The 27,718-nt window shown below is 42.1% G+C and overlaps 1 protein-coding gene across 8 annotated transcripts in view; it reads left to right on the top strand.

The window, feature by feature from the left end:
- The window catches only part of L3mbtl4 (L3MBTL4 histone methyl-lysine binding protein), a 511,181-nt gene that overhangs the window by 431,914 nt on the left and 51,549 nt on the right, over positions 1-27,718 (top strand). The window contains exon 18 of one of the 8 annotated variants that reach the window (NM_177278.5): positions 2,115-2,128. The exons of the other annotated variants lie outside the window; for them this stretch is intronic. Within the exon in view, the coding sequence (NP_796252.2) occupies positions 2,115-2,128 (14 nt within the window). The remainder of the gene's footprint in view (positions 1-2,114; positions 2,129-27,718) is intronic. 8 annotated transcript variants of the gene reach the window in all.

The raw sequence follows: 27,718 nt of genomic DNA on the forward strand, positions 1-27,718 counted from the left end.
CAGGGTGGGATACAAAGGAAGAAGTGATAGACAGGGCACACTGCTAGAAGACAAAGAGCCAAGAAGGGAAACAGACCGGAGAGGAGGAAATAATGATGAAGGGGACAAAGAGGCAGGCCTCTCTGAAGAGGACCAAGAGGCAGGTCTCACTGGAGAGGACTGGGGAGAAGCAGATATCACTGAGAGGATAGAGGAGAGTCAGACCTCCCTGGAGAGGACTGAGAAGAGGAAGCCTCACTGGAGAGGACTGAGAAGAGGCAGCCTCACTGGAGAGGACTGAGGAGAGGAAGCCTCACTGGAGAGGACTGAGAAGAGGCAGCCTCACTGGAGAGGACTGAGGAGAGGTAGACCTCACTGGAGAGGACTGAGGAGAGGAAGCCTCACTGGAGAGGACTGAGAAGAGGCAGCCTCACTGGAGAGGACTGAGGAGAGGCAGCCTCACTGGAGAGGACTGAGGAGAGGAAGCCTCACTGGAGAGGACTGAGGAGAGGCAGCCTCACTGGAGAGGACTGAGAAGAGGCAGCCTCACTGGAGAGGACTGAGGAGAGGCAGCCTCACTGGAGAGGACTGAGGAGAGGTAGACCTCACTGGAGAGGACTGAGGAGAGGCAGCCTCACTGGAGAGGACTGAGGAGAGGAAGCCTCACTGGAGAGGACTGAGAAGAGGCAGCCTCACTGGAGAGGACTGAGGAGAGGCAGCCTCACTGGAGAGGACTGAGGAGAGGTAGACCTCACTGGAGAGGACTGAGGAGAGGCAGCCTCACTGGAGAGGACTGAGGAGAGGTAGACCTCACTGGAGAGGACTGAGGAGAGGCAGCCTCACTGGAGAGGACTGAGGAGAGGCAGCCTCACTGGAGAGGACTGAGGAGAGGTAGACCTCACTGGAGAGGACCAAGAGGCAGGCCTTACAGGAGAGGACCAAGGGGCAGGTCTCACTGGAGAGGACTGAGGAGAGGCAGGCCTCACTGGAGAGGACTGAGGAGAGGCAGCCTTACTAGAGAGGACTGAGGAGAGGCAGCCTTACTAGAGAGGATTGAGGACAGGCAGCCTCAATGGAGAGTGCTGAGGAGAAGCAGGTATTACTGGAAAGGACTGAGGAGAGTCAGACCCACTGGAGAGGACTGAGGAGAAGCAGCCTCACTGGAGAGGACTGAGGAAAGGCAGCTTCAATGGAGAGTGCTGAGGAGAGGCAGCCTCAATGGAGAGGACTGAGGAGAGGCAGACCTCACTGAGAGGATTGAGGAGAGTCAGACCCACTGGAGAGGACTGAAGAGGGGCAGACCTCACTGGAGAGGACCAAGAGGCAGGCCTCACTGGAGAGAACCAAGAGGCAGGTCTCACTGTCAGAGGTGGCAGAGCACCATACCACAGTGCTTGCCTACAGAGTGTCTGTGAGTTAGTGGCTCACCGTCCACAGGCTTTGTCTCCTCTAGCCCATGTCTCTGTTGTTCCTTCCTGACTGCAGAAGCCCTGGTTCCTCCCTGTAGGTATGCCTACAAGCCTGATTAGCCTCAGCTATGGGAACATATACTGGAAAAAAAGAAGGCTCCATCAAGCTCTGAATCTAGATGCGGAGACTCGAGCTTAAGGCATGCCTTCTTATTAATAACCTCTAGTTTCAAGTCTTTGGCCTGAGAGGCCCGCACACCTGTTCCCTCTAATATCAGTGCTATGTTGAGCCTTTTCAAGGACTCTGCTGCCTTGGAGACTGGTTTGGTCTGTGAAGTTCCCCCCCACCCACCCTCATAAAATCTTCCCCGTGGCTCCCTTGACATCACCTCTGCAGCAGTCCCCTCCTTTGGTTGCTTCTCTTTGCTTTGACTCCACTTCTGCTTCCTCTTTCTCTATAGTTTTAAACACTATTTCGTGGAGCTCTTTTAGTTCAGCCACCCTAGTTTTTGATGACTTTCAAGTTCTACTTCAAGTTCAATTCTCACCCAAGATTTCCTCTGCTTAATAAGCGTATGCATCTCAGCTATATGAAACTAATGCAGAACTGAACTTCTTTAAGCTTAAACCAGAAACTGGACTGACTCTTACTCACTTGCCTAAGCCAGAAATCTAGGATTGCCACGGACCACCCCAGTTGGGTATGGGGGTCTCTGGAAGGAGGAGTCCTCGAAGGCTAGGTGGGTAAAGATTCGGCAGTGACAAACAGAAACAAACACAGAGGCAGTTTGAATCTGAGTGTATTTTGCAGCTCTCAAGCAGGAGATTTCATACATTAAAAAAAAAAAAAAAACATTATAAAGCTTAGAAACTGTGTCCAGCAAAACAATCACAAATACCCACAAAAATCATTTGGCCTAGTAAAGCACAAAAATCATCCAAGCATTATAATTCTGAAACTATATATTCAGTGGATCACAAACAGAACAGGTAACATCGTTATAAATAAAAATCATCAAAATATAACAATTCTAAAACAATGTATTCAGTAGGGCAGCCATCCAAGGCTAGTGGCATATTTCCAAGAGCGGGTTAATAAATCTTTATGGTCAATGCTCCTAACCACTGAGCTAACTTTCCAGCCCTATATGGTCAATTAGTATTTAACATCTAAAGCCTGATTTTTATAAATCTTTAACACATAAATTTAAACTATTTTAATTCTTTCTAATTAAGGCTTTCTTTACCATATACTAAAACCTACCTCCAAATGACACACGTGTAGCCATATGAAATTTTATTGTTGGAAAAGCTTTTATCTATCATAATAGTTTTATAAATGATTTAAAAAGTAAAGTGTTGGTTTCCCTGGGGATAATTAATATTAGTGACCCCATCTCAAGGGATGGTTTCTTACCCATTATTCATGCTTAAGACCTTGGCCTAGGCTACCAGGAACATGTAAATAAGAAAAGGAATAAGAGAAAATAAAACAGATAGATGACCATGAGAACTACGACTCAAGAATTTTTCTCCAGTGAAGAGTTCTACAACAGGTTCCAGGAGGCCTCCCCCTTTTGAGGTCAACTGCCTCAGTCTGTGGAACTTGTCACACAGAAGGTTGTGTAGCATAGATCACCTTAAATCTTCCTTCCTCACCTCTTAGAGCTGATCAGAAACCAAGCCTATTGAATCCTGATCTCTTCACTGCGTGTGCCTCCATTCCTTATGGCAGATCCCAGCCCCTCACTTCGACTATAGGATGGCACTGCCCTTAAATGTGGTCAAAGTCCTTCCATTCCATTCCCCTTAGCAGCTGAAGTTTCTTTAAAGTGGCATCTTCTCCATTTACTGTCAAGTTCTTGGTCTTCCTGGATGCCTCAAATAATAGGCTTTCAAAGACCCTCCTGATACTGTCTCCAGCCCCTTATCCACAGCCCTCCTTTGGATTTGTCGCCCTCCCTCTTCTGTTTTCAGCTTCCTTATCTCTGGTACATCCTCTGCTCTTAGCTCCCATCCACTCTATGCCTGGCTGCCTCAGAATCACCCTTCACCCTCAGCATGGATACCTCTTTCCCTTCTGCTGTCACCACCCCTCCTCCTCTCCTCTCCACTGGATTGTGGACATCTGTTCTTCCAACTCAAACCTGCTCGCCCAGCCCTGGCCTTTATTTACATTGTTTTCATCAGAGTTTACTTCTCTACTCTTCATAGAGAGCCAATGCATCATGAGGGCAGGAGTCACACCACGCGTGTTCAAACCTATGGTGACCATCATGGAATATGGAATAAAGTTCGATGGAATAAATTGTGCTGCTTGAGACTATAGATGCATAGAAAGGCATATACCCTTATATTTTATAAGTAAAAGATATTTATCATAAGCATAGTCATAGAAATATATACAAAATCCAAGTTAGTGTAGAGCAGACAGTGGTTAACTATGGAAGGCCCAAGGAGGAATTTAAAAGAGAACATCTTCTCTGCATGGCAGGAATGTTGCACACATCGGATCTCAACAACATGAAGTCTAGGAGCCCAAACAAGCCCTGCATTATGACCACAGCAGTCAATGGGCCCATGAGGGTGAGGGAATTTCTCAAGCTCCATCCCTAGGTGATAAGAGACAGGCAATAAATGGGTGTTGAAAGAGGAAGATGCAGTTTTTCCCCCAGGGAAGATCCCACTAAAAGGTCCTCCAGTTCCAGCTAGTCATCCCTAAATGTGTGTGTCTATGAGCTACAGTCAGTGACCTCAGTGGATTGTCTGTAAGTGGATGTGTGCATACATGTGTGTGTGTGTTAGCTATGTGTATTTACTAGTAATTATTTAGAGGTCATGAATTTGAGGTGGGATGGCGGTGACAGAAGGGGAGTTGCAGGGGTAGTTGGAGGGAGGAGTGGAAATGGTATAAATACAGTGCTCATGTATAAAATTCTCAAAGGAGGAGGAGAAGGAAAGAAAGAAGAGGAGGAAGAAGAGAGGAAGGAAAGAAAGAAAGAAGTGGAAGAAGAGAAAGGAGACAAGTAGGAGAAGAAGGAGGAAAAGGAGGGGGAAAGAAAGGAAGAAAAAGAAGAGAAGGGAGAGCGTAACCCTCGACAAACCTGTGTGGAGGAGTCAAAAGAGTAGCTTAAGTGGCATGTACAGGAAGCAGAGGGCTTAGCAGATGTCCAAACCACAAAAGCTACTTTATCCCCCGAGTGAATTTGAAGCTCTTTGCCCATTCTTGAATATACATGAAGATGAATGAGAGAAATAGAACCTATTATAAAATTACAAACTTCAGCCTGAGTCAAGAGATGGAAATCCCTAGAGTCTCATAGGTCATAGATCCCTTGTCTCTATTAAACTGTAATAAATGGTTAAGAACACATGGAGAAACTTCATATTGCAAAACCCCTTAAACTCCAACCTGGGGGAATTCTTTGCTCTATTGCTTTTCTGCATTAGAAAATTAGATTACTAATTCATAGAGTGTCTTGATTCATCTACAATTTATATTCTTTATAATCTGATGTAATAAACTTCTTCCCTGTTCCTCAACTTTACCACCCTTGGACACTCAACTTTAGATTTAAAAGCAAAGAAATAAACATACAAAAATAACAGCATATGTGGCTGAATTCCACATGGCAGAAATGCTTTTGAAAATACATTATTATAACCCTGATCAGAAGATATCAATGTATTTTTAGCACCCTGGGAAAAGATATGTCCCGTAAATCTAGTCTCTATAGTGCTGGTTATACAAAGTATCTCAATTCTTTAATTCTAAGAGTCAGGTACTTTGGCATGCCTTTCAGAATGTTGTCAGATTTATTTCAGTTTGTCTAGGTGCCTGTGACAAGGTTTTTATTCATATCCTTGCTTACCATCAGGCAACTTTGCTAGAATCCCATTTCTATTTTTAATATTGGACTAGTCAAACACCGTGTTTTCCAGTTTTCTACCAAATCTTAAGTCTTGCTGAGCGTACAGCACAGTCATGTAATTGGTTTGACATTCTCCAAACATTTACCCAGTTATCTAAGAACTCCTCCTGTTCAGGTGTGTGGTGTATATATACCCACGGACCCTTGGAGTTCTGGGTAGGAGGGAAATGGCTAGGTTTTAATCATTTGACATGAACAGCTGTTCCCATTACATGTGCATGTGAAACATCTAAGTTAGGACCACTGAAGTCATTAATAGTTGGTACTAACTGCCCAACCTTTGTATCATGACTGGAATGTAGACCTCTGTGTACAGCAATGGGTCCTTGGTGTGCTTCAGAATCAGGTACCCGAATAGCATTTATATCAGAGCTCACAGCATTTCCAGCCCTACCCAAGTCACTGCCACTATGGCACTGTGGAAACAGAGGCAGACGAATATGTATGTTTATAATTCTGTAATTGATTTGTATAGCTCAAGTCAGGCTCCTCCTCCAGTGGATCTCAGGCTGACTTTATAGTCTCCCCTTCTGCTTCAGGACTCTGCCATCTGTCATACATGTCTGCATCTCACATGTTCTCCTCTTTCCTTTATCCTCCAGCTGCTGAAATCCTAGGCATTGCTTAGGCTTCACCCTAAACCTGTTTCCAGAGAGTCTAATTCAGTGGGGGTGGCTGGAGTCGGGCCAGAACACACTAACTGCAGTGCACTCCACATTCGCCTATTGTTTAAGCTTCTATTCTTTTCCAGTTCCTGAGCTCAGGAATAATTGTTCCTTTCCCTTCATCCCACTACCCAACACTCCAGGTGCTGCCATGACGGGCTCCTCTCCAGGTCTGGCCTCTCGCATAATTGGCAGTTTTCAGGGCCAGGACACACACTGTCTTCAGCTTCATGTCCTGCCCTTAATTCGTTGCCTGGCATAATTCAGAAAATGTGCCAGGCAGACACTAGTGTTTGGTGACATAACATGTATTTATAATTTAAAATTACAGTGTAAATTCTAGAACAGTAAATAAAATTCCACAGCTGCTGCTCCATGACTCACTACCAGTATCAAGAGTAGACTGGTTTCCTCTTATCTAAGGAAGCTGTAGGGTGGCATTCCTCGAACTGTCCCTTCCTGAGACATTTTTTTGATTGCCAGGAAGCCGAGGGTGTCTGTTTTCATTTTCATCTAAACCATTTTATGCCTTTCCTTCAATTCCAGATTTTACAATGTTTTTCCAAGGAGGAGAAAGACATAGTCCTCTGCTGGTCACGTTAAAAGCTTTTGTTGCTCTCTTCTATCATTTTTGCCAATTTTAAACAGTAGACTAGGGTTGTCCTGCCACCTACATAGCCCAGCAGGGCTGCAGGCCTCACTCCCAGACACTAGTTCAGATAGAGCTCTGCCACGCCCTCTGCCCTATGCCTCTCTCCCCACCCAGCCTCTCTCCAGCCTGCTCTTCACATCACTTTCTTAGGCCTGCTGCTCTCACTTGCCCCCTCCCCTCTGCTTAGCGGTCCACACTCCAAGTCTTAGCTTTTCAGATGTCATAATTAGGGTTTCCATTGCTGTGAAGAGACACCATGACTAAGGCAACTCTTATAAAGGATATTTAGTTGGGGCTGACTTACAGTTTCAGAGGCTCAGTCCATTATCCTCAAGGCAAGAAACATGGCAGGGACCAGGAAGGCATGGTGCTGGCATAGCTGAGAGTTCTATATCTTGTTCTAAAGGCAGACAGGAGAAGACTACTTCCAGAAAGCTAGGAGAAGGTTATCAAAGTCCACCCCCACAGTGACACACTTCCTTCAACAAGACCACACTTACTCTAACAAGGCCACACCTCCAAAGAGTGCCACTCCCTGGGCCAACCATATTTAAACCACCATATCAGATTAGGCAGAAGTAGTAGGACTCTGGTCTGAGTTAGGAGCCTTCCCTGTTCTATTTGGTTATCATAGATAATGCCCACTTGACAAATCCTAGTGAACTTGTCTCTTGCTAACTAATTCCCCTTAGAGCATGTTTCACCTAAGAGCTGTATCATAGCTGGTTGTTTTGTTTTGTTTGTTTTTTGTTTTGTTTTGTTTTTTGTTTGTTTGGTTGGTTGCTTGTTTTTCCTGGTTACTTCTTATTCTTCATGATTGACTAAATTTTAATAAATATTTTTGTGGAATGGCAGGAAGAACACAGTAGTTTTTAGGTGGTGATATATACAAAGGCACTTATTTAGGAGAAAGAGGAGCCCTCAAGACCACACCCCACTGTACCTGATAAAACATAGAGAACAACAGCTGGTTGGTTCTCCCTGAATATGCTCTTCCCTGCCTTTTCCTGGCCACTGATATATTCTGCAAAAAAAAAAAAAAGTATTTGTGTTGAAGACACCAAAATACTCCCTAGGGAACAGTAAGAGAATAAAAAGTCACAGCCTCTATGTGAAATGGCCCAAAAGAGATTTGAACTGTAGCTAAACAGAGATATGAGTGCACGGTTAAGATAAGAACAGAGATTTGTACTTGGGATCAGTGCCTGCAGGATGAACCCGAAACAGCCATCCTCCTCCGAGGCTCTGGCACCTGACCTGGAAAGATTTTCTCTTCCTTTTAACAAAAAGACTTAATTGCAACAATGGTACCATTTCAGTAAGTGGGTCATCCACATTCATCATGGCTTCAGCTACACACCGAAACACTCCAAAGAGTCCTTTGTCTTCTCTGGAACATGGTCTGTTTCCTGCCCTAAAGATAACCCATTCATTATTCGTTATCCCATTTATAAACCTTGGAATGCAGAGACTTCCCACATTTTGTTCTAAGCTATGTTTGGTCTTGGCTGGCCCTGACTACCTCAAGCAGGTACCTATCTTCTGTGATGGTCACAGGACACAGTGGGGAAACTGCTCTGGGCCCTGATTAATTTATATGTGCTCTTTCCTCTAAAGTATCATTCTGAGGTCTCCTCTTATCCATGCCTTTGCTTTCTGTGGCCTTAGCTACCTGCGGTCAACTGTGTTCAGAAATTCTTAAGTCGGAAATACCAGAAATAAATAATGTATGGATTGAAAGTTGTGTACTTTATGAGCAGTGTGATGAAATGGCACATTGTCCCGCCACACCAGACCTCTGATCACTTTGGCAGGCATCATCATGGTGTCCATGATAGCCACCTACTAACTGCTATCTTGGTTCTCATGGAGACACAGTATTATAGTGGTTTAAGTTGAAGTAAGTGATTATTACTGTATTAATAATTGTTCTATTTTATTATTTATTGATAATCTCTTACTACGTCTTTTTAAATAAGTAAGATGTTTGCATAAGAAAAAAATCCTAGCACTATAAACAAGTGCAAGCTGTCAAAGACTATTTTTGGGCTCTTGAGACACATGTTTACTCTGTGCATTTTTAAGTTCTCACACCCAGTGCAGAGTTGAGGAGCTAAATATATATATATATATATATATATATATATATATATATATATATATATATATACATATATATATTTAAGAAAATGGTCATTCCTAACTGGTATGGTAAACAACAACAGGTACATCCCATGTAAAGGGACACACTGAAATGTCCCTTTACTCCTGAGACATGAAAGAAGACATCCCCCAAGTTGGACACACCCAGGCATGGTACAATTGGCTTTGCACCAGTCATTCTCCCTTCTCCTCGTGAAAGCGTCATAAGCACGATGCTTCCCTGACCTGACTTTCTTCCCACACCTTCAGCTCTCAACTTCTTAATTTAGAGTTAGCTTGAAAGCTTTTGCATTCTTCAGACCTTACTTTCTTTCTTTATAGAGAGTCCCTCCGGGGTATGACACTTCCACCATAGACCTTCTCTTTGCCCTGATTCTCTGTCTGAGAACGACCCTTCCTTAGTCTAACTACAGTCAGAAGCCAGAGTAACAGCAATGGCTTCTCTATGGATATCACTGTCTAGAGAAGCAGGGTCCTATTGCCTCTACCTCTTGGTTTTTCTGTTCATCTGTGTCTCCCCATTTGAGCTGAGGCTACCCAAACCTGAGTGCTGTCAAGGCTCACCCAAATACCAGGAGGGCTAGTCCTGTCCTTCATTCATTTTCCTACTCTCTGATCTCACACAAACCACAGTGACATTTTGAATGTCAGACAGAATCCTGTCATATTTCCACGGAAGCTCTTCAAAGCCTCTATGTTGTTCTCACGGCAGAGTCAAGTTTTGCTAACAAAATTCTTCCTTCTAGTCTCTCCTTCACCACCCCTGTCTCCCAGGCTCTCTGTTCCCTTTCGCTGGCCTAAGGTCCAGTCATGTCTCCACTTGTGCTCTCCCTCCTCCCTCCTCCCTCCTCCCTGTTGGCAAACACACATGCAAAAGCCTAACCTGTACCCAATAAATCAGCTAGAACCCAGCATGGACTCTCCAAGAAGCCATGTGGGATGACTGGAGAACTGAGTCCGTCTCTCTCCCAGCAAAACGGTTTCTGCTTCCTCCTGAGACCCAACCCCCACACTGTGGAATTGCAACTGTTTGTATATTCAGTGACAAACTGCAACAAGGATGAGTGAACGGGAATATGAAGAGAATGAAAGGGAAGTGGATGGGTGGATCACCTCTATAGCAACTAAAGCTTGTTTGTTAAATATTTTATTTGTTTGATTATTTATGTATGTATGTATTTATTTATTTTATGTATATGAGTATACTGTCACTATCTTCAGACACACCAGAAGAGGGCATCCAATCCCATTACAGATGGCTATGAGTGACCATGTGGTTGCTGAGAATTGAATTCAGGACCTCTGGGAAAACAATCAGCGCTCTTAAGTGCTGAGCCATCTCTCTAGCCCCACTTGTTTGTAATCTAGTCTTTTACAAAATAAAAAAAAGAAGATTCTACAGAATATGTCAATCATAAGTGAAACTGTAAAGGTTTTTAAAGAATCACCATGGGGACTTTTAGTTTTTTGAACTATATTATACTTGTGTCGTTATTTATAAACAGAAACTTTAAACATCACTAACAACCCCACATTAGGGTTAAAAGCACAATAGCACCCCACACTAGGAAGAGTGAACAAGAAGTATCGATATTTCTCAAAGTGGAAAAAACAAGACTCAGAGTAATAAAACCTTTGGCTAATGGACCCATAGGCTTTGACCTCTGTGTATAACTTGTTACTAGAAAACTAAGCAATTGTCTCTCTACCAGGAGACACCAGGGAGACAGGAGCACAGAAACGGAAGTGTGTCATGAGAAAGGACAAATACCACATCAACCGCTTTTACTTGGTCAGTCATCTGGTGAATCATTTTGATTGTCTAGTATGTGTCTGGCCCTCAGGCAAAAGTGAAGGTGGCATCAGTCTCTGTGTTTGCAGAGTGAGATAGACAAACCAACTGAAACCATATAAAGTATAAAATTAGAGGTGCAGAAAAACCCCAGAGGCCATGCCTAGGAGGCACCATGGGACACACGACAAGGGACCTTTCCTTTCCTCGTCAGGGATGTCTGATGACACTTTGTAGTGCCCACAATGCAGGATGACCTGGCATGCCAAGGGGATGGGCTGACTGTAAAGGTGGGACAAGACCCCCGAGCAGCAGCCTGTATGCTTCTCAGAAGTTTGAGGACCTGTGGCAGAGCACAAACCCAGCTGTGTGCCAAGGAAAGAGGGTAGCAGCTCATTAGAGGCCTGTAGTTTCCATTCAGCATCATTGCAAGGCTGCTGTCCCTCCAGTTATACTTGGAAGGTTAAGAGAAGAGTGGGGCACTGCTGGAAGCTAGGGAAAAGGAAGAACAGTGCAAAACAGGAGTGAGTGCCTGAAACTCTGATCATCCAAGAGCTGCCTCCTGGTGCTGGCCAGATCCCTCCTGTGAGTGCTTGTACCAGAACTGTACAGCATCAGTGGCTCTAGTGAAGAAGAGGAGGGGAGGGGAGGGGAGGGGAGGAGAGGAGAGGAGAGGAGAGGAGAGGAGAGGAGAAGAGAAGAGAAGAGAAGAGAAGAGAAGAGAAGAGAAGAGAAGAGAAGAGAAGAGAAGAGAAGAGAAGAGAAGAGAAGAGAAGAGAAGAGAAGAGAAGAGGGTTTCAAGAAGAATGGATCAGAGCTAGAACAAGAGGGATAATCTAGCCTTAAGATGTAGGATTATAATGGTCCCATGATATAAACCCATGAGAACTGCATTCGTCTATACTGGGTCATACACTTGAAAGGACAATATTGTGGCTCAGGGCCAGTCCACTGAGAAACTATTGCACTTCATTGTCTCTAGCTAAAAGGAAAAACAAAAACAAAAAATATTTCTTTCTGGGAACTCCCAGCAAAACTGATGGCTGTGGTTTGAGAGTGGTGTACTACAGAACTTGTGGTTGAATATAATTCCCATAGTCTTAGGTTAATGGTATTAGGAAGGTAGAAAGGCTAACTACTATGTTCATCAGTGGGGCCTTTTCAAAGTAACTTGATAGACCATTGGGGTCTTTCAAGCAGGGCCCCAACATGGAACCTTGCATGATTTTATTTATGAGAGCAGAGAACACAGAGAGGGATACAAACACATTCCACTCTGATGTGATGTAATCCATGGGAACTTTCCAGAGCCTTTGCCATGCTACTTAGACTTCTAGATTAAACCTATGATCAAAATCAAACACATTTTCTTTATAATTAACCAGCTTCAGATATTCTGTTATAGTAACAAAAAAATTAACAAGCATTGGAATGAGACGCCTGTGTATACTTTCTTTTTAAGACTATTTTTTTTGCCTTTTCACTACCTAAAATGTTCACATAATTATTATTTTTAATATTTTATTAGGTATTTTCCTCATTTACATTTCCAATGCTATCCCAAAAGTCCCCCCTACCCTCCCACCTACTCCCCTGCCCACCCACTCCTACTTTTTGGCCCTGGCGTTCCCCTGTACTGGGGCATATAAAGTTTGCAAGTCCAATGGGCCTCTCTTTCCAGTGATGGCCGACTAGGCCATCTTTTGATACATATGCAGCAAGAGTCAAGAGCTCCGGGGTACTGGTTAGTTCATAATGTTGTTCCACCTATAGGGTTGCAGATCCCTTTAGCTCCTTGAGTACTTTCCCTAGCTCCTCCATTGGGAGCCCTGTGATCCATCCAATAGCTGACTGTGAGCATCCACTTCTGTGTTTGCTAGGCCCCGGCGTAGTCTCACAAGAGACAGCTATATTGTTTTCCCCTTCCTTTTCCTCCCTCCGTATCCTCCTATATAACCCTCTTTTCCTCTTTCAAAATCATGGACTCATTCTTGATTAACTGTCATCACATGCATGTATGTACATTTATATACTGTGATGGTTTATATATGCTTAGTCCAGAGAGTGGCACTGTTAGGAAGTGTGGCCTTGTTGGAGTAGGTGTGTCACTGTGGGTGTGGGCTTTATGACCCTTATCCTAGCTGCCTAGAAGTGAGTCTTCTCCTAACAGCCTTCAGATGAAGATATAGAACTCTCACCTCCTCCTGGGCCATGCCTGCTTGGATGCTGCCATACTCCCACCTTGATGATAATGGACTGAACCTCTGAACCTGTAAGCCAGCCCCAATTGACTGCTGTTCTTATAAGAGTTGCCTTGGTCATGGTGTTTGTTCACAGCCGTAAAATCCTAACTAAGACATATACATATATATTCATAAGTATAATCTGCTCAGTCTTTATAATGTTACTTGGGTATATGTTTTCAGGGCCATTTGGTATCAGATAACCAATTACCGTGCACTTCCCTGGGGAAGATTCTTCCTCCATCTTGCAGCCCTTGCTTTGCAGATCTTTGTATAGTTTGAAACCTCCTGGACTTCCCCACTTCAGGTTAACATGTTCCTTGTTGACTATGTTCATCACCTGTTTAAGAGTTATGTTGGTGACACTTTTGATGGTGTAGTAGCATCTGTCATTCCTAAGAGAATCATATAGAAACTCCCTGATCCTTTAGCTCTTACAATCTTTCTTCTCCTTCTTCCACAGTGCTTTAGGTATAAGAGTTGTAGATGTATCCACTGGAGATGGGCTCCACAACTCTGCATTTTGATTGGCGGTAGTTCTAACACAAAGACAAGTTTCCTTGATGAAGTTTGAAGACTACACTTATCTGTGGGTGTGAGGACACGTATTTGGGATTATGCTGGTTTACTAAAGTGGCAGTTGAAGGTTCTCCTCTAAGATCCATAACATCAATAGCCTTGCATAGGTCTTCAGTGTGCTAGTATCATGAATGGTCTCCCCCTGGTTAAATGGGTCTTAAGCCAAATTACAGAGATGTTGGCTGTGTGTTACTAATATAATGCTAAGGTTACCATGCCATGCTGGGTCATGGTAGTGGTTCATAGCTATCATAGCTCTGTAGGGCTGTTGCTTGCTTCCCTTCTTTGGACGCTTGCATTGTGCCTTTTGATGGTGTGAATGCTAGTCCACAGGGAGGAGGCTTTCAAGTGAGTTCTGACTCCTGGGCCTCTGAGGTTCCCGTTTCTGAAGCGCATGGTGTGTTTAGCAATAGGGCCATATCTTCCATCTCTGGAGGTCAACCAACGATAACAGCAATAGCCAATACAACCAAAGATAACAGCAATAGCCAATACAACCAAAGATAACAGCAATAGCCAATGACGTTTTAGGAGCCTCTTGCACAATCCTGACCTGTCTAAACTTTCAAAATGTCTTCACCACACAGAATTTCAAGTTGCAAACTTCATCACGTTTGTAACAGTTTGCCTGTTTCCTGAGAGCTGGGTTTAGGTTCCTCCTTGCAAGTATTTCATCAGCAGACAGGTATAACCTTCAGTGTCCCCTCACAGTTGTGTCCCTTGAGGAAGTCCTTCGGGGCACGGTTGTTCAACTCCTGGCCCGTAATAATTTGTGCCCTCAGTATCACATTTTTTTTTTTTTTGCATTTCCCTCATCTTGGTCTTACTGTTTGATATGAGATCCATTGTACTACAGAGATGTTAGACACACTGCAGTGTGTGCATATCAGATCCTCTACAATTCATTTATCCACTGTAGTGCATACATGTTAGATACATTGCATGCATGTTAGATATACAGCAATGCATGCATGCTAGATCTACCACACTGCGTGCATGTTCGACACACTGTATAGATGTTAGATGTCCTATGTTACATGCATGTTAGCTACACTGTACTGCATGCATGTTAGATCCAACATACTGTGTGCATGTTAGATAGACTGCACTGTGTCCGTACTCCATGTATGTTAGACCGGCCACACTGCATACATGTTAGATCCACTGTACTGAATGTATGTTAGATTCACCATACTGCATACATGTTAGATACATTGCACTTCATGCATGTTAGAGTCACCATACTGTGTGCAGGTTAGATACACTATGTACATGTTAGATACACTGCATTCATTGCATGTATGTTAGATGCTCCATGCATGTTAGATCTACTGTACTGAAAGCATGGTAGATTCACCATACTGCATACATATTAGATATAGTGCACTGTATGCATGTTAGAGCCACCATACTATGTGCATGTTAGATACACTATGTACATGTTAGATACACTGCACTGTGTGCATGTTAGATACATTGCACTGCATGCATGTTAAATCCACTGCACTATGTGCATGATAGATATACTGCATGGATGTTAGATATACCACACTGAAGTGCTACACCAGCTCCCCAGATGTCCACCCACTGTCTTCACAATCCAGCAGGCAACAGTTGGTTTATGACTACAAATTCTGTCTTTTAACCAAGCTTCCCTTTATTTAACAAGCTTCAGGCCAAATTAAAAGAAAATTTTGTCTAAAAAGAAAACTTGACTATGAGTTGGTTTTATAAAAGCAGCTAGTCCATTTCTCTTTTCAGCAAGGAGAGATGGTTCTTCCTTCCATAAAAGTATCCCTTCAGAAACCATCAGCTCAAAATTCTATTGCCTTGTGTGTTAGTGTCATGACCAAAACCTGGAGGTAGGAAATGATTCAGGCTCTGTGCTAGGATCGGCTGTTTCTAAAGGCAATGTGTCTATTGAGCTGATGTGATGCATATGAAACACAGAGGGAGTGGGATGTGATGGCCCAGGGTGTTGGTCTGCTTATATCTTCCTTGGAAGAAATGATGAGGACAGAACATGGGCCTGGGGGCAGTTTGAATAGATTGAAACAACAGTAAGATATCTTTTAACCGGGACGTCATAGGAGAGACATCTATTGACCATGATGTCATAAATCAGCAAATAGGGATCTTGTCATAGAGTTTAGGAGAGAGTACAGCCACAGCCCAGCACACACGTGTCCCTTTTCCTAGAAAATACTATAATTACATTGAGGTAGCAAGAGAATCTACTTTCATCTCTCGATCTTAACTTTTTAAAATATTTCTAAATGTGCTCTTGTGGCTGAAGGCACGTGAGAACTGACATGCGACACTTTTGCTTGTCCCTATTTTCAGCCATTAAAAACACATATAGCAGCAATTAAGTCTTCTCTAGAAATTATCACTTACTGGTAATGTGCCTTTCCATTACCTCAGTGAGATGCAGTAGCTTGATGAATTATTCCTATGGCTGCCGTAACAATGGGCTGGGCGCAATGGTAAACTCTCTCCTGCTGGCACTTAGAGTTATTATCCAGGCTGTTTTCCTTGCTTTAGAACCAGGAGCCATCATTAGCAGGTTAGCAGAACTAATCCCCTTGCTCTGTCTTGGGGGTGGGGGTGGAGGCTCTGTGAACCACTTGACAAATGCAATTTGATTCTGGCCCCAGGACTCAGGAGCCTCATTTACTTGGAAGTTGGTGGTGGCAGCAAGGCCTATGATTGCGGATCTGAAGGGAAGAACCAGTGTGTCACAGTTCTAGGAGGGAATTTTCCATCCATTTTACTTTCATTTTGCCTTCTTCAAAAACAGAATTTTTTTCAGGGGGGAAAGTTGTTATATTATATAAACAAAAGGAGACAGATGGGTTAATGGAAGAATATTTCCATTTCCACTCAAGTTTGGAAATCTAGGCCAACACTGATAAAACACTGAAGAAACACAGATTGAAACCAGATATGTCTTACAAGAGATCTGCCCAGTGCTCACTCCACCAAGCAACTGACCTCAGACTCCAAGCTCCTGCCTCTGCATCACCACTCTCCAGCTGGGCTGGCTCAGGTTTGACTTTTGTTTTTTAATAATTTGAGTCAAAATGAATCACAGGGATTTTATGTGACAGTCAGAGGACATTTCAAAGGCACAAAACCTATCATATTAGAATCACTTGGCCCTTTGCACAGCCTATACCCCTTACTAGTCACCAACATGTTAAAATTTAAACTCACTTGGAGACATTTTCTTTATCACTCTTATTCTGTGCTCTGGCTTTTAAATGTTAATGTCTGGCTTAAGAAGAAAGAGAAAAGGGAGGCTTTGTCAGGCATGGGGGCACATACCTGTAATCCCAACACTTAGAAGCAGAAAGAGAAGAGCCCATTTCAAGGCCAATTGGGCTAAACAATGAGATTCAGTCTCAGACAAAACAACAACAACAACAACAGTGTTACTTGAACCTTGGGCCTTGTAGAACAACAATCCAGAAGCTCGCGTCCTGAAAAGTGTAAAAAGTTCAGAGAATAGAAAGTTCTTTTTTTTTTCTTCTTTTTCTTTTTGGTTTTTCAAGACAGGGTTTCTCTGTGCAGTCCTGGCTGTCCTGGAACTCACTCTGTAGACCAGGCTGGCTTCGAACTCAGAAATCCACCTGCCTCTGCCTCCCAAGTGCTGGGATTACAGGCATGCACCACCACTGCCTGGCCAAAGAATAGAAAGTTCTTGAAAGAAGTAAACAAGAATCTTAGTACAGGGCTAAAGAAAAAAAAAAACAAAAAAGTGTTTATAATTATAAATAATGAACTAAGCCACTAGATGAGCGGTAATTTATTTTATTTTATTTTATTTTATTTTATTAGATATTTTCTTTATTTACATTTCAAATGCTATCCTGAAAGTTTCCTATACCCTCCCCCCTCCCTGCTCCCCTACCCACCCACTCCCACTTCTTGGCCCTGGCATTTCCCTGTACTGTGGCATATAAAGTTTGCAAGACCTAGGGTCCTCTCTTCCCAATGATGACCAACTAGGCCATCTTCTGCTACATATGCAGCTAGAGACACGAGCTCTCGGGGTACTGGTTAGTTCATATTGTTGTTCCACCTATAGGGTTGCAGACCCCTTCAGCTTCTTGGGTACTTTCACTAGCTCCTCCATTGGGGGCCCTGTGTTCCATCCTATAGATGACTGTGAGCATTAAGCTCCAAGCTGACTCATATAAGTAAGTAGCTCTGTTCTCAGTCTCCGTTAAGAACAAACAGAATACTAAGAAGGGGCACAGTGTCCACACTTTGGTCTTCATTCTTCTTGAGTTTCATGTGTTTAGCAAATTGTATCTTATATCTTGGGTATCCTAAGTTTTGGGCTAATATCCACTTATCAGTGAGTACATATTGTGTGAGTTCCTTTGTGATTGTGTTACCTCACTCAGGATGATACCCTCTAGGTCCATCCATTTGCCTAGGAATTTCATAAATTCATTCTTTTTAATAGCTGAGTAGTACTCTCTTGACTCTAGCTGCATATGTATCAAAAGATGGCCTAGTCGGCCATCACTGGAAAGAGGCTCATTGGACAGGCAAACTTTATATGCCCCAGTACAGGGGAACACCAGGGCCAAAAAAATGGGAATGGGTGGGTAGGGAAGTGTGGGGGAAGGGTATGGGGGACTTTTGGGATAGCATTGGAAATGTAATTGAGGAAAATACGTAATAAAAAATATTAAAAATTAAAAAAAGAACAAACAGAATAGAACTCTAGTAGATATAAACATCAGAGATGACGGCGGTGCCAAGGATCTGTGGATCTGCGTCACTTAGACCATAACCTGTGTGTGCATACTTGCATATTAATGTTGTAAGTTAGAGTCTTGGTGGACATGGGGAATTCAGAGGCTTCTGAGGAGCTCTCCTTGGCTCTGACTGCCACATTTCTATGCAGGCCTTACTCCTCCTTTAGGACAGAGTTGCTCTCCCTCTGCATCTCCAAGGCATGTCCTCCATGGCACCAACCATTTGCACAGGCCTTACTTACAGCTGATGTCATCTCTAGGTCCCTGCTTGTTGCCAGGAGTCTCTTCCGGGAGTATTGGCCTGCCAGGATACTTGGCAGACAACTAACTTAGCTCCACCACACAGCTCAGCTCTTCTGAGGTCTTCTGTGTTCACATCCCTCACCACACCAGACCATGACCATTCCCCAGGCTAGTGCATATGGGTAGCCATGGATATGCATGGCTGTATAAGAGCCATGTCCAACATGGATTTTTGTCTTTGTACTGGTTTCTTTCTTCTGCAAGTGAACATCCAGTTCTTCAACACCTTTTGTTGAGGATGCTGTCTTTCCTCTACTGTACATTGTTTGGAATCTTTGTGAAATAATCAGACAGCTGTAGTAGCACGGACTAATATTGGGGTCTCCTGCACTGTCCCATTGATCTATGTGTCGTGAAGTGTCAACCCATGCTTTTCTCATACTGTGGTCTAGAGTATATATTGAAATCAGTCACGGCAATGCCTCTCACCATATTCTTACTGCTCAAGGATTCTCTCACTAAAAAAGGGCTTTTGCGTTTTCGCATGAACTTCAGATATTATTTTCAATTTTTGTAGAGAAGGAAGTTGTGATTTTTGCCTGGGATTGTGTTGGGTCTATAGATTGCTCTTAGTAGGATGTTATTTTTTTCTTCCCATCCATGAGATATCATTCTATCTTCAAGTTATCTTCCTCTGTCTCTCCTTTAAGTGTTTTAAAGCTCTTCTTATCTATGTCTTTTACTCCCTTGGCTAGGTTTATTTTGAGGTTATTGTGAATAGAATTGTTTCCCTGGTTTCCTGGTCAGTATGTTTATCACTGGGATATAGGAAAGCTGCTGACTCTGTACATCACTTTTGTGACCGGTCACTCCGCTGGACACGTTCATCAGCTGTAGGGATTGGGTGTTGAAGTCTTTAGGGTCTCATGAGTAAAATCATTTCATCTGAAAAGAAGAGTAATTTTTTTCTTTCTTGTTTGCCTTTTATTCCCTTTTCTTGTGTTATTGTTCTATTTAAGACTTCAAGAACTATATCGAAAAGTAACCGAGATGGTGGACATGGCTGCAGTGTTCCTGATTTTAGTGGGTAGGCTTCAAATTACTCCTATTTTGGTGTGATATTGGCTGTGGGTTTGCTGTGTGCAGCTTCTATTGTGTTGAAATGTATTTGCTGTTTCCTTCAGTTCTCTGGGGCTTTTATCATGCAGGGATGTTGGAACTGTCAAAGTCTCTTCTTGCATCTACTGAGATGATCACGTGCTCTCTGTCCTTGAATTTATTGATATCTTGGATCATATGTATTGACCAATGTGTGTGGAACCATCTCTGCATCTCTGGAGACAACTTGATCAGGGTGTATCTTTGAATGTAGTCTGCAAGTATTTATTGAGAAGTTTTGCATCTATGTTCATCAGAAGGATTGGTATATAATTTTGTCTTTTAGTTGTATCTTTCCATGGCTTAGCAATCAGCATAATGCTGCCTATAAAAAGAATTTGGAAACATTCTTTTCTTTTCTATTTTGCGGAATAACTTGAGAAACATTGACTTTAGCTCTTCACTAAAGGTCTGGTACAATTCTGCAGTGAATCCATCTGGACCTGGGCTTTTTTTGGTTGGTAGGCTTTTTAGCTATATTCTCATTGCTTGTGATGAATATTTAAAAAAAAAAAACTAATTGCTTCCTGGCTGAACTTTGGTAGGTCATATAGATTTAAGAGTTGACCTACTTCTTTTAAGTGTTCCAGTTTGGAATTATTGGGAATTTCAGACATGCAGTGAATAAAACATAACAATATTAAACTCTTAAACTTAGAGAACCATGTACTCCACTTGATCCTATCTAAAAGGCAGAGAACTGATGAAGTATGTATTGTGTACTACCCAGTTCTCCTGTCAGTAACTCACCAAGTCATGTTCGTAATGTTATATATGAATGGAGGTGGAGTCATCTACTGGAGCATGGGAATCCTGTCTATAGACACATCCAGACAAAAGGATCTCTGCCTCTCCCATCACTATCAACTTTCCATAGCACCTCAGCAGTGGATGGGGCCTCGAGACCACACACCCCAGCTATGCCAGAATTTTGGCTGACATTTTAAAGTATATCCTTACGATCCTCTTTCATAATATCTCCCTTTTATCTCTAAACTTTATTGACTCAGTTTTCCTTTCTCTCATGACTTTTTGGTAAGTTAAGCTAATGCTTATCAATTGTGCTTATTTTTTCCAATATCCAGCTCTTCATTTCATTGCTTTCATTGTTTGTTTGCTCTTATTTTATCAATTTCTTCTCTGCCTTTATGTCCACCTGTCTACAAGATTGTGGTTAGGTTTGTTCTTGTTTATGTGAGGACTTGAGGTGTATCATTAAGGTGTAAAACATAAACTGAAGCATATACCATAGGATACAGGCACAGGTAAGATGCAGGATGCTGACAGCTCAGGAAATAAGGTCAACAATTGCCAAGTGGGACTTCATGAATCAAAAAGTTCTGAGCAGCAACAGAAATTATAATTCAAGGAAAATACAACCTTTAAATGGGAGAAACTATTTGCTATTTATATATTGCACAGAGAGTGAAGATCTAGAGTACACAAGGAACACCAAGAAATCAAACAACCAAGTAAGATTCAGAGTAAGGAACTAAACAGAAGGATCTAAAAATAAAAACTACCAACATCAAATAAACACTTCGTAAAGAGTTTATCATCCTTAAACATCAGGATATCTCAGCCCCAAATTACTTTCAGATTGTATCTCACTCTAGTCAGAATGGCTATGATCCAAAACTCAAGTGATAGCAGGTGCTAGTGTGGAAGGAGAGCCCTTATTCACTAGTAGTTGGGGTATAAAATGATGTATTTATTGTAGAAGTCAATGTGTAGGTCTTTCAGAAAACTTAGAAGCAGAGTAGCATACGACCTAGCTAAATCACTCTTAGGCATATAGATAAGAAGTCTGTATCCTTTAGAGAGATACTCACTCATTCACACGTATTGCTGTCCCACTCACAATGGGACCAGCCTAGAGGCCAATCGGTGATGAATAGATAGTGAACATTTAGTATGTAAGCACAATGAAATTCTATTTGACTGTTAAAAATAATGAAATTTTCAAGTACTTGGATGAAACTAGAAAAAATTTATACTGACCTAGAAAATCTAGGCCCAGAGACACAAACACCACGTGCTATTTCTAGTATATTATCTCTAGTTATATTAAAGTTAAGAAAGGGCCTATTGGAGGTGGAAAGTTCAGTCAGGTATACTCCATTGTATAAATTTTTCTATATCCATTCTTCTGTTGAGGGACATGTGGGTTGTTTCCAGCTTCTGGCTATTATAAATAAGGCTTCTATGAACATAGTAAAACATGTGTCCCTGTTATATATTGGAGCATCTTTTAGGTATATGCCCAGGAGGTATAACTGGGTTGTCAAGTAGAACTATTTCCAATGCAACCCATAGGAAGAACAAAAATATTAACTAATCTGACCACCCAGAGCTCCCAAGGACGAAACCACCAACCAAAGAGTAAACATGGAGGGACGCATGGCTCCAGCTACATATATGGCAGAGGATGGCCTTGTACGGCATCAATGGGAGGGGAGGCCCTTGATCTTGTGGAAGCTTGATGCCCCAGCATAGGGATATGCCAGAGTAGTGAGGCAGGAATGGGGGTTGGTTGTACCCTCATAGAGGCAAAGGGGAGAGAGAATGGAATGGAGGGTTGATGCAGGGGAAATGTGGGAAGGGGGAAAACTTTTGAAATGTAAATAAATAAAATAACCAATAAAAATGAAAAAGAAAAATAAACTATTGTTATCGAACAAAAGTCCCACTTGGGCATACACCTTTATAAATTGTTGGAGATGCTAGGGGACCCTCAAAACAATATAAGCTAATATCATCACTCCCCATTTCTAAAGTGAACATACACCTTAGTTGCAAGATATAAAGTAAGCAAGCAGAAGGTTAGGTGAAAACGTCGTGCCTATTTCTAGCTTGCATAGTGCCAGAAGGTGTGATGCAGGCAACCAGAGGGGATGAGCATCAACAGTGCTCTCCAGGCAACCAGAGGGGATGGGACATCAACATTGTTCCCCAGCTGTGAATCCTGTGAATTACAAACTACAGTGCCACCTGCCAGGCAAGATGTGTCTACTGGTACAATATTGGCATGCCTGTTATAGGAGTAACCAACTGTTCCTGGGTTGGTTTTGAGCCCAGCTACATAAGAGGCAATACATCCCTAGTACGTTAAACTCAGTTTTAAAAAAAAATGCCTAGGGAGGTTATAGGCTTTAGAGAGAACTCCTTGTTAATTCTTAGCTAAATTGATATGGTACCAGATTTTTAGTCTAAATCTTAATGTTTATACCCATAGACAAATGCTACTCTCATGCTTAAACAGCGAAACATCTCTGTATATTGAAAAATGCTGAATATAGAGATTGATGGCTTCTTAAGATGCTTAGGAAAAATGACAGTTGAATGCTCAGCCCTAAGCAGGACATTTATATCACCCTTTTGTAAGAATCAAGAAAAACTAAGAAAGAAGAGACAAAAAGAAGGAGACAGCCAGAAGACAGGGAGGAGAAACGGGAAATGCTGTCTTCAGAGCTTGGTAACTCCATTGCAAACATGACTCCACAGTGGTTGTGGTACCCTGCAATGTGATTGTACAAGGCTGAGCCTATCAACTGCCAATTATGGATCAGAAAGTGACTCATGGGGTCCTAATCCTCCAGCTGGACTATTGGCACTTGATGGATTCTGAAGAAAGAATTACTATGTCCTTCTTAGTGTGCCATATAGTAACCCCACCAGGCTCCAGTGGATAATTCCAAACCCATGGCCACACTGGCCCACAGTTCTAGCCACTCAGAAGGCCAAGTCAAAAGGATCCCAAGTTCAAAAACTGCGTAGGCAACTTAGTGAAGCCCTATCTGACATTTGTGCAAATGGGTAAGAAACTTGGAGGATATGGGGTAACAGAGAGCACAACACTTCTCTCCTGCACAAAGCCGTGGAGTTCCATCCTTCTCAGGGCTAAATTATATAAAAGGATGCAGCAAGAATTCTCTCTTGCACTGATTTCCTATATGCACAGCCCCTCCTAGTACCTTCTGTTAGTAGCCTCAGGCAACTTTCTAGCATGTCTTTATAACAATAAAGCAAAGGAGTAGAACATAGTTCTCACTTGAATTTCTTCTGTGTAGCCAAAGCTTTTACCTTCTTCTACAGGCCTATGTGGCACACCAGTGATGTACTATTACTCAGCTGGACTTCCACTCTGGACGCATGGGTATTTTCAGTCTTCTCATTAGAAGCACTGCTATAATAAATATTCCTGGACATATGTCACTTTGCACACGTGCTTTTAGTATAATTCTGCCCGTGCCATAAAGTAAGAAACACATGTACTGGTTAATTTTATAGCAATGTGCCCAAAGTTTGTATTTATATATTATAAAACATATGTCATCAAACATTTAAAGTTGGTTCTAGCCACATGACTCTTGGAAGGCTATATTGGTATAATTTTCACTTTCATTTTATACTTCATGGTCAGGTTTTCAAAATTAGTAGAGACAAGGGTATTTTTCATGATGGGAGGACCATTATGTTTCTCTTTAAGTAGACTTGCTGAGTTGTGTATTACCATGCTAACTTTCTTCCTTCAGTTTTATTAATTCATTGAGAATTTTGTACAATATATTTGATCATATTTAGTTAACTCCCCTTCTCCAACTTCTCCCACAGCCAACCCTGCTTCCTTACCAACCCAGCGAACTCTGTGTCCTCCTTTTACATTTCTGTAAACCCATCAAGCACCCTGTATTCTTAGATGGATGGCTCTGGGGCTTGCTCAGTCTATCAGGTCTCCACCTTTGAGAGGCTAGCTCTTCATCCTAGCATTCATCAATTACCAACAGCTCCTTAGTGTTGTTCTTTAAAATCTCAAATTTTGGATTTTACCAAAGTTGAACTCAGGAGCCAGATGCTGAGGTGAAAGCCTGCTACTTCAGAAAGGTAGAGAAAGTAGCCAGATGGCCATCCTCCTCAGTTGATGTCCCCAAGGAAGCTCTCCTTCTCCAAGCCATCTCAATAGCCTCTCAAACTGAACATCCATCCCTCCTACTTCCTGTTTGTCTCTCTATCCATCCTCCTGACTTCTTCTTACTCTCTATGGTTTCTTTTTCCCTTTGTTCACTCCCTGTCAACTGGTCTCTTGCTCTGCCCCTTGACCTATGGTTGACTTTATTTAATCCTGTTTACAATGAACAGAAAGTTCTTGGATTAAAGGTGTTTGCTAGGACTGAGCCACACCACAAATAGAAATCTTTTTTTTTTTTTTTTTTTGTAAACAACACAATCTCGGGTTCACAGAGACAAAATTTAGAGCTGTGACGAAAGGATGGACCATCTAGTGATTGCCATATGCAGGGATCCATCCCATAATCAGCTTCCAAATGCTGACACCATTGCATACACGAGCAAGATTTTGCTGAAAGGACCCAGATATAGCTCTCTCTTGTGAGACTATGCCGGGGCCTAGCAAACACAGAAGTGGATGATCACAGTCAGCTATTGGATGGGTCACAACAGCCCCCAATGGAGGAGCTAGAGAAATTACCCAAGGAGCTAAAGGGAACTGCAACCCTATAGGTGGAACAACAATATGAACTAACCAGTACTCGGGAGCTCTTGTCTTTAGCTGCATATGTATCAAAAGATGGCCTAGTCGGCCATCACTGCAAAGAGAGGCCCATTGGACTTGCAAACTTTATATGTCCCAGTACAGGGGAACGCCAGGGCCAAAAAGGGGGAGTGGGTGGGTAGGGGATTGGGGGGGTGGGTATGGGGGACCTTTGGGATAGCATTGAAAATGTAAACGAGGAAAATACCTAATTAAAAAAAATATTTGCAACACCTTAGCTGGAAATAGTACTCATACCTCTTCACGCCAAGACATTTTCTGGCATGAGCTTGCAAGGTCTTATGCATACTGTACGGGATATCCTGAGTTCATACGAGCAGCTGTTTTGTTGTGTTCAGAAAACAAGTTTCCATCTCTGTCTCTTTTTAACCCCCTCTTCCACAATGATCCCAAAGCCTTGGGAGGATGGTATATGCTATAGATAACCCATTGAGGGCTGAGCATTCACCAGTGTCTTCTAGGCCCTGTGACCAGTTATGAGTCATTGTGTTAACAACTATTTGTTGAAAATAGAAGCTTGGTTGTGAGGCTGAGAAATGTGCTGATCTAAAGATAATGATTACTCCATAGGAGTTTGCTTAATACTCTGTCCAATTAGCTGAATAAAGGTGGCAGGTTTCCTCCTAGGGCCTATGACACATCTATCCCCAAGTCTTTTGGCCAGGAATGATTCCTGGTATTGGTTTCAGTGTGTGGACTGTGGCTTAAATCTGGTTGGTTACTTCCAAGGTGTTTGTACTAGCTGGTTTTGTGTCATCAGAGAAAAGGAAGATTCACTGAAGAAAATACTTCCATGAGATCCAACTGTAGGCATTTTCTTATCTAGTGATCAGTGGGAGAGGACCCAGTTCATTGTGGGTGGAGCCATCCTGGATTGTGGTCTTGGGTTCTATAAGAAAGCAGGCTGAGCAAACCACGAGAAGCAAACCAGTAAGTAGCACCACTCCATGGCCTCTGCATCAGCTCTGGCCTCCAGATTCTGGCCTGTTTGAGTCCTAGTTCTGACTTCCTTTAGTCATGAGCAGCACCATGGAAATGTAAGCCAAATTCTGCCCTCCACAACTTGCTCTTGCTCCACTTAATCTAGCACAGACTTTAGAGGGAACATCATTCTCTCAGTTCCTGCATGTTTTAAGCTTTCCATAGCCTGCATACTTGAAGGACAGCTTAGACCTCTAACTCTTGTGGAATTCTTTCTCTCCTTCAGTATGTTACAGATATAGCTTTACTGCCTTCTGTTTGAGGGTTTGGCTGCTTGTCATAAAGACTGCATAGCATTAAACTCAAAATCCTCACATATTGTTGTGAGACTATTACTGCCAACCTAAAACTTGGATGAGCACATAACCCACTATCCTTCTTCCAGCCCTGATATTTACTTTGTGCATGTATGTGTATGTATGTATGTATGTATGTATATGTATGTGTATATATGTATGTATATATATATATGTGTGTGTGTATGTGTGCATGTATAAATACATGTATGTATATGTATATAAGTGTGTATATATATATACATGCATGTATGTTTGTCTGTATGTATATGTATATTATGTGTATATGTATGTAATTATGTATGCACATATGTGAACCTGTATGTGTATGTATGTGTGTATGTATATGTATATATGTATATGTATACAGATGTGTATGTGTATATATGCATGTGTATTTTGTGTGTATGTATGTATATATATGTGTATATGTATTTGTGTATTTGTGTATGTCGTATGTATGTATATATGCATGCATGTATGCATGTGATCAACTGTGTATGTGTGTGTGATGGCTCTAAGGGCCTGATATAAACATATAGTACTTGTCCCTTTGAATCTGGTTTCTGTCTGAGCATAATGTCCTCCTCCATATTGAAGTTTCTGTTAGAATTTCATCTTTAAGTGAGTCAGTCTATAGTAGTCATATAACCTTTTTGTCTGTATCCACTCACACATCAGAAGACACAGTAGGATTTCATCAGAATTTTCTACAAATGAAATCATATAATCTACAAACAGAAAAATTTCTACTTTCCTTTCTGGTTTATTTTTCTATGATTTAGGGATTATTCTCACTTCATCAGTTTGTTGAACAAGTTTGAGAAGTTTGATGATAGCCTTTTGGTTTGTTTTAAATAATTTATTTCATTTTTTAATATTATAATTACATCATTCCCCTCTTCCCTTTTCGTCCTCCAAACTTTCCCATATCCCCCTCAGATACTCTCTTACAAATTCATGGCCTCATTTTATTTAAGTATTAATGTGTCTGTGGGGTGGGTGTGTATGTGTGTGTGTTGGGGGGGGGGTGTACATTAAGATAATAGCATTTTAATTGCTTGCTGGAACTTGCTGGGAAAGCATTCTGCTCCAGAAGGGGTTTGGGTTTGGGTTTTGGTGTTTTTGTTTTGTCACATTTCTCTTGATTATTGATTCAACCTTCATATTTATCACAGTTCTGATCAGAATTTCTATTTCTTCACTTTCAATATTGGTGGAGTTTGTTTCTAAAAAAAAGTTATGTGTTCAAATAGAAAAAAATAGTCATCCCCCAGGGAAA

The sequence above is a fragment of the Mus musculus genome, chromosome 17 (genome assembly GCF_000001635.26).
Source record: "Mus musculus strain C57BL/6J chromosome 17, GRCm38.p6 C57BL/6J".
NCBI classification, from domain to species: domain Eukaryota; kingdom Metazoa; phylum Chordata; class Mammalia; order Rodentia; family Muridae; genus Mus; species Mus musculus.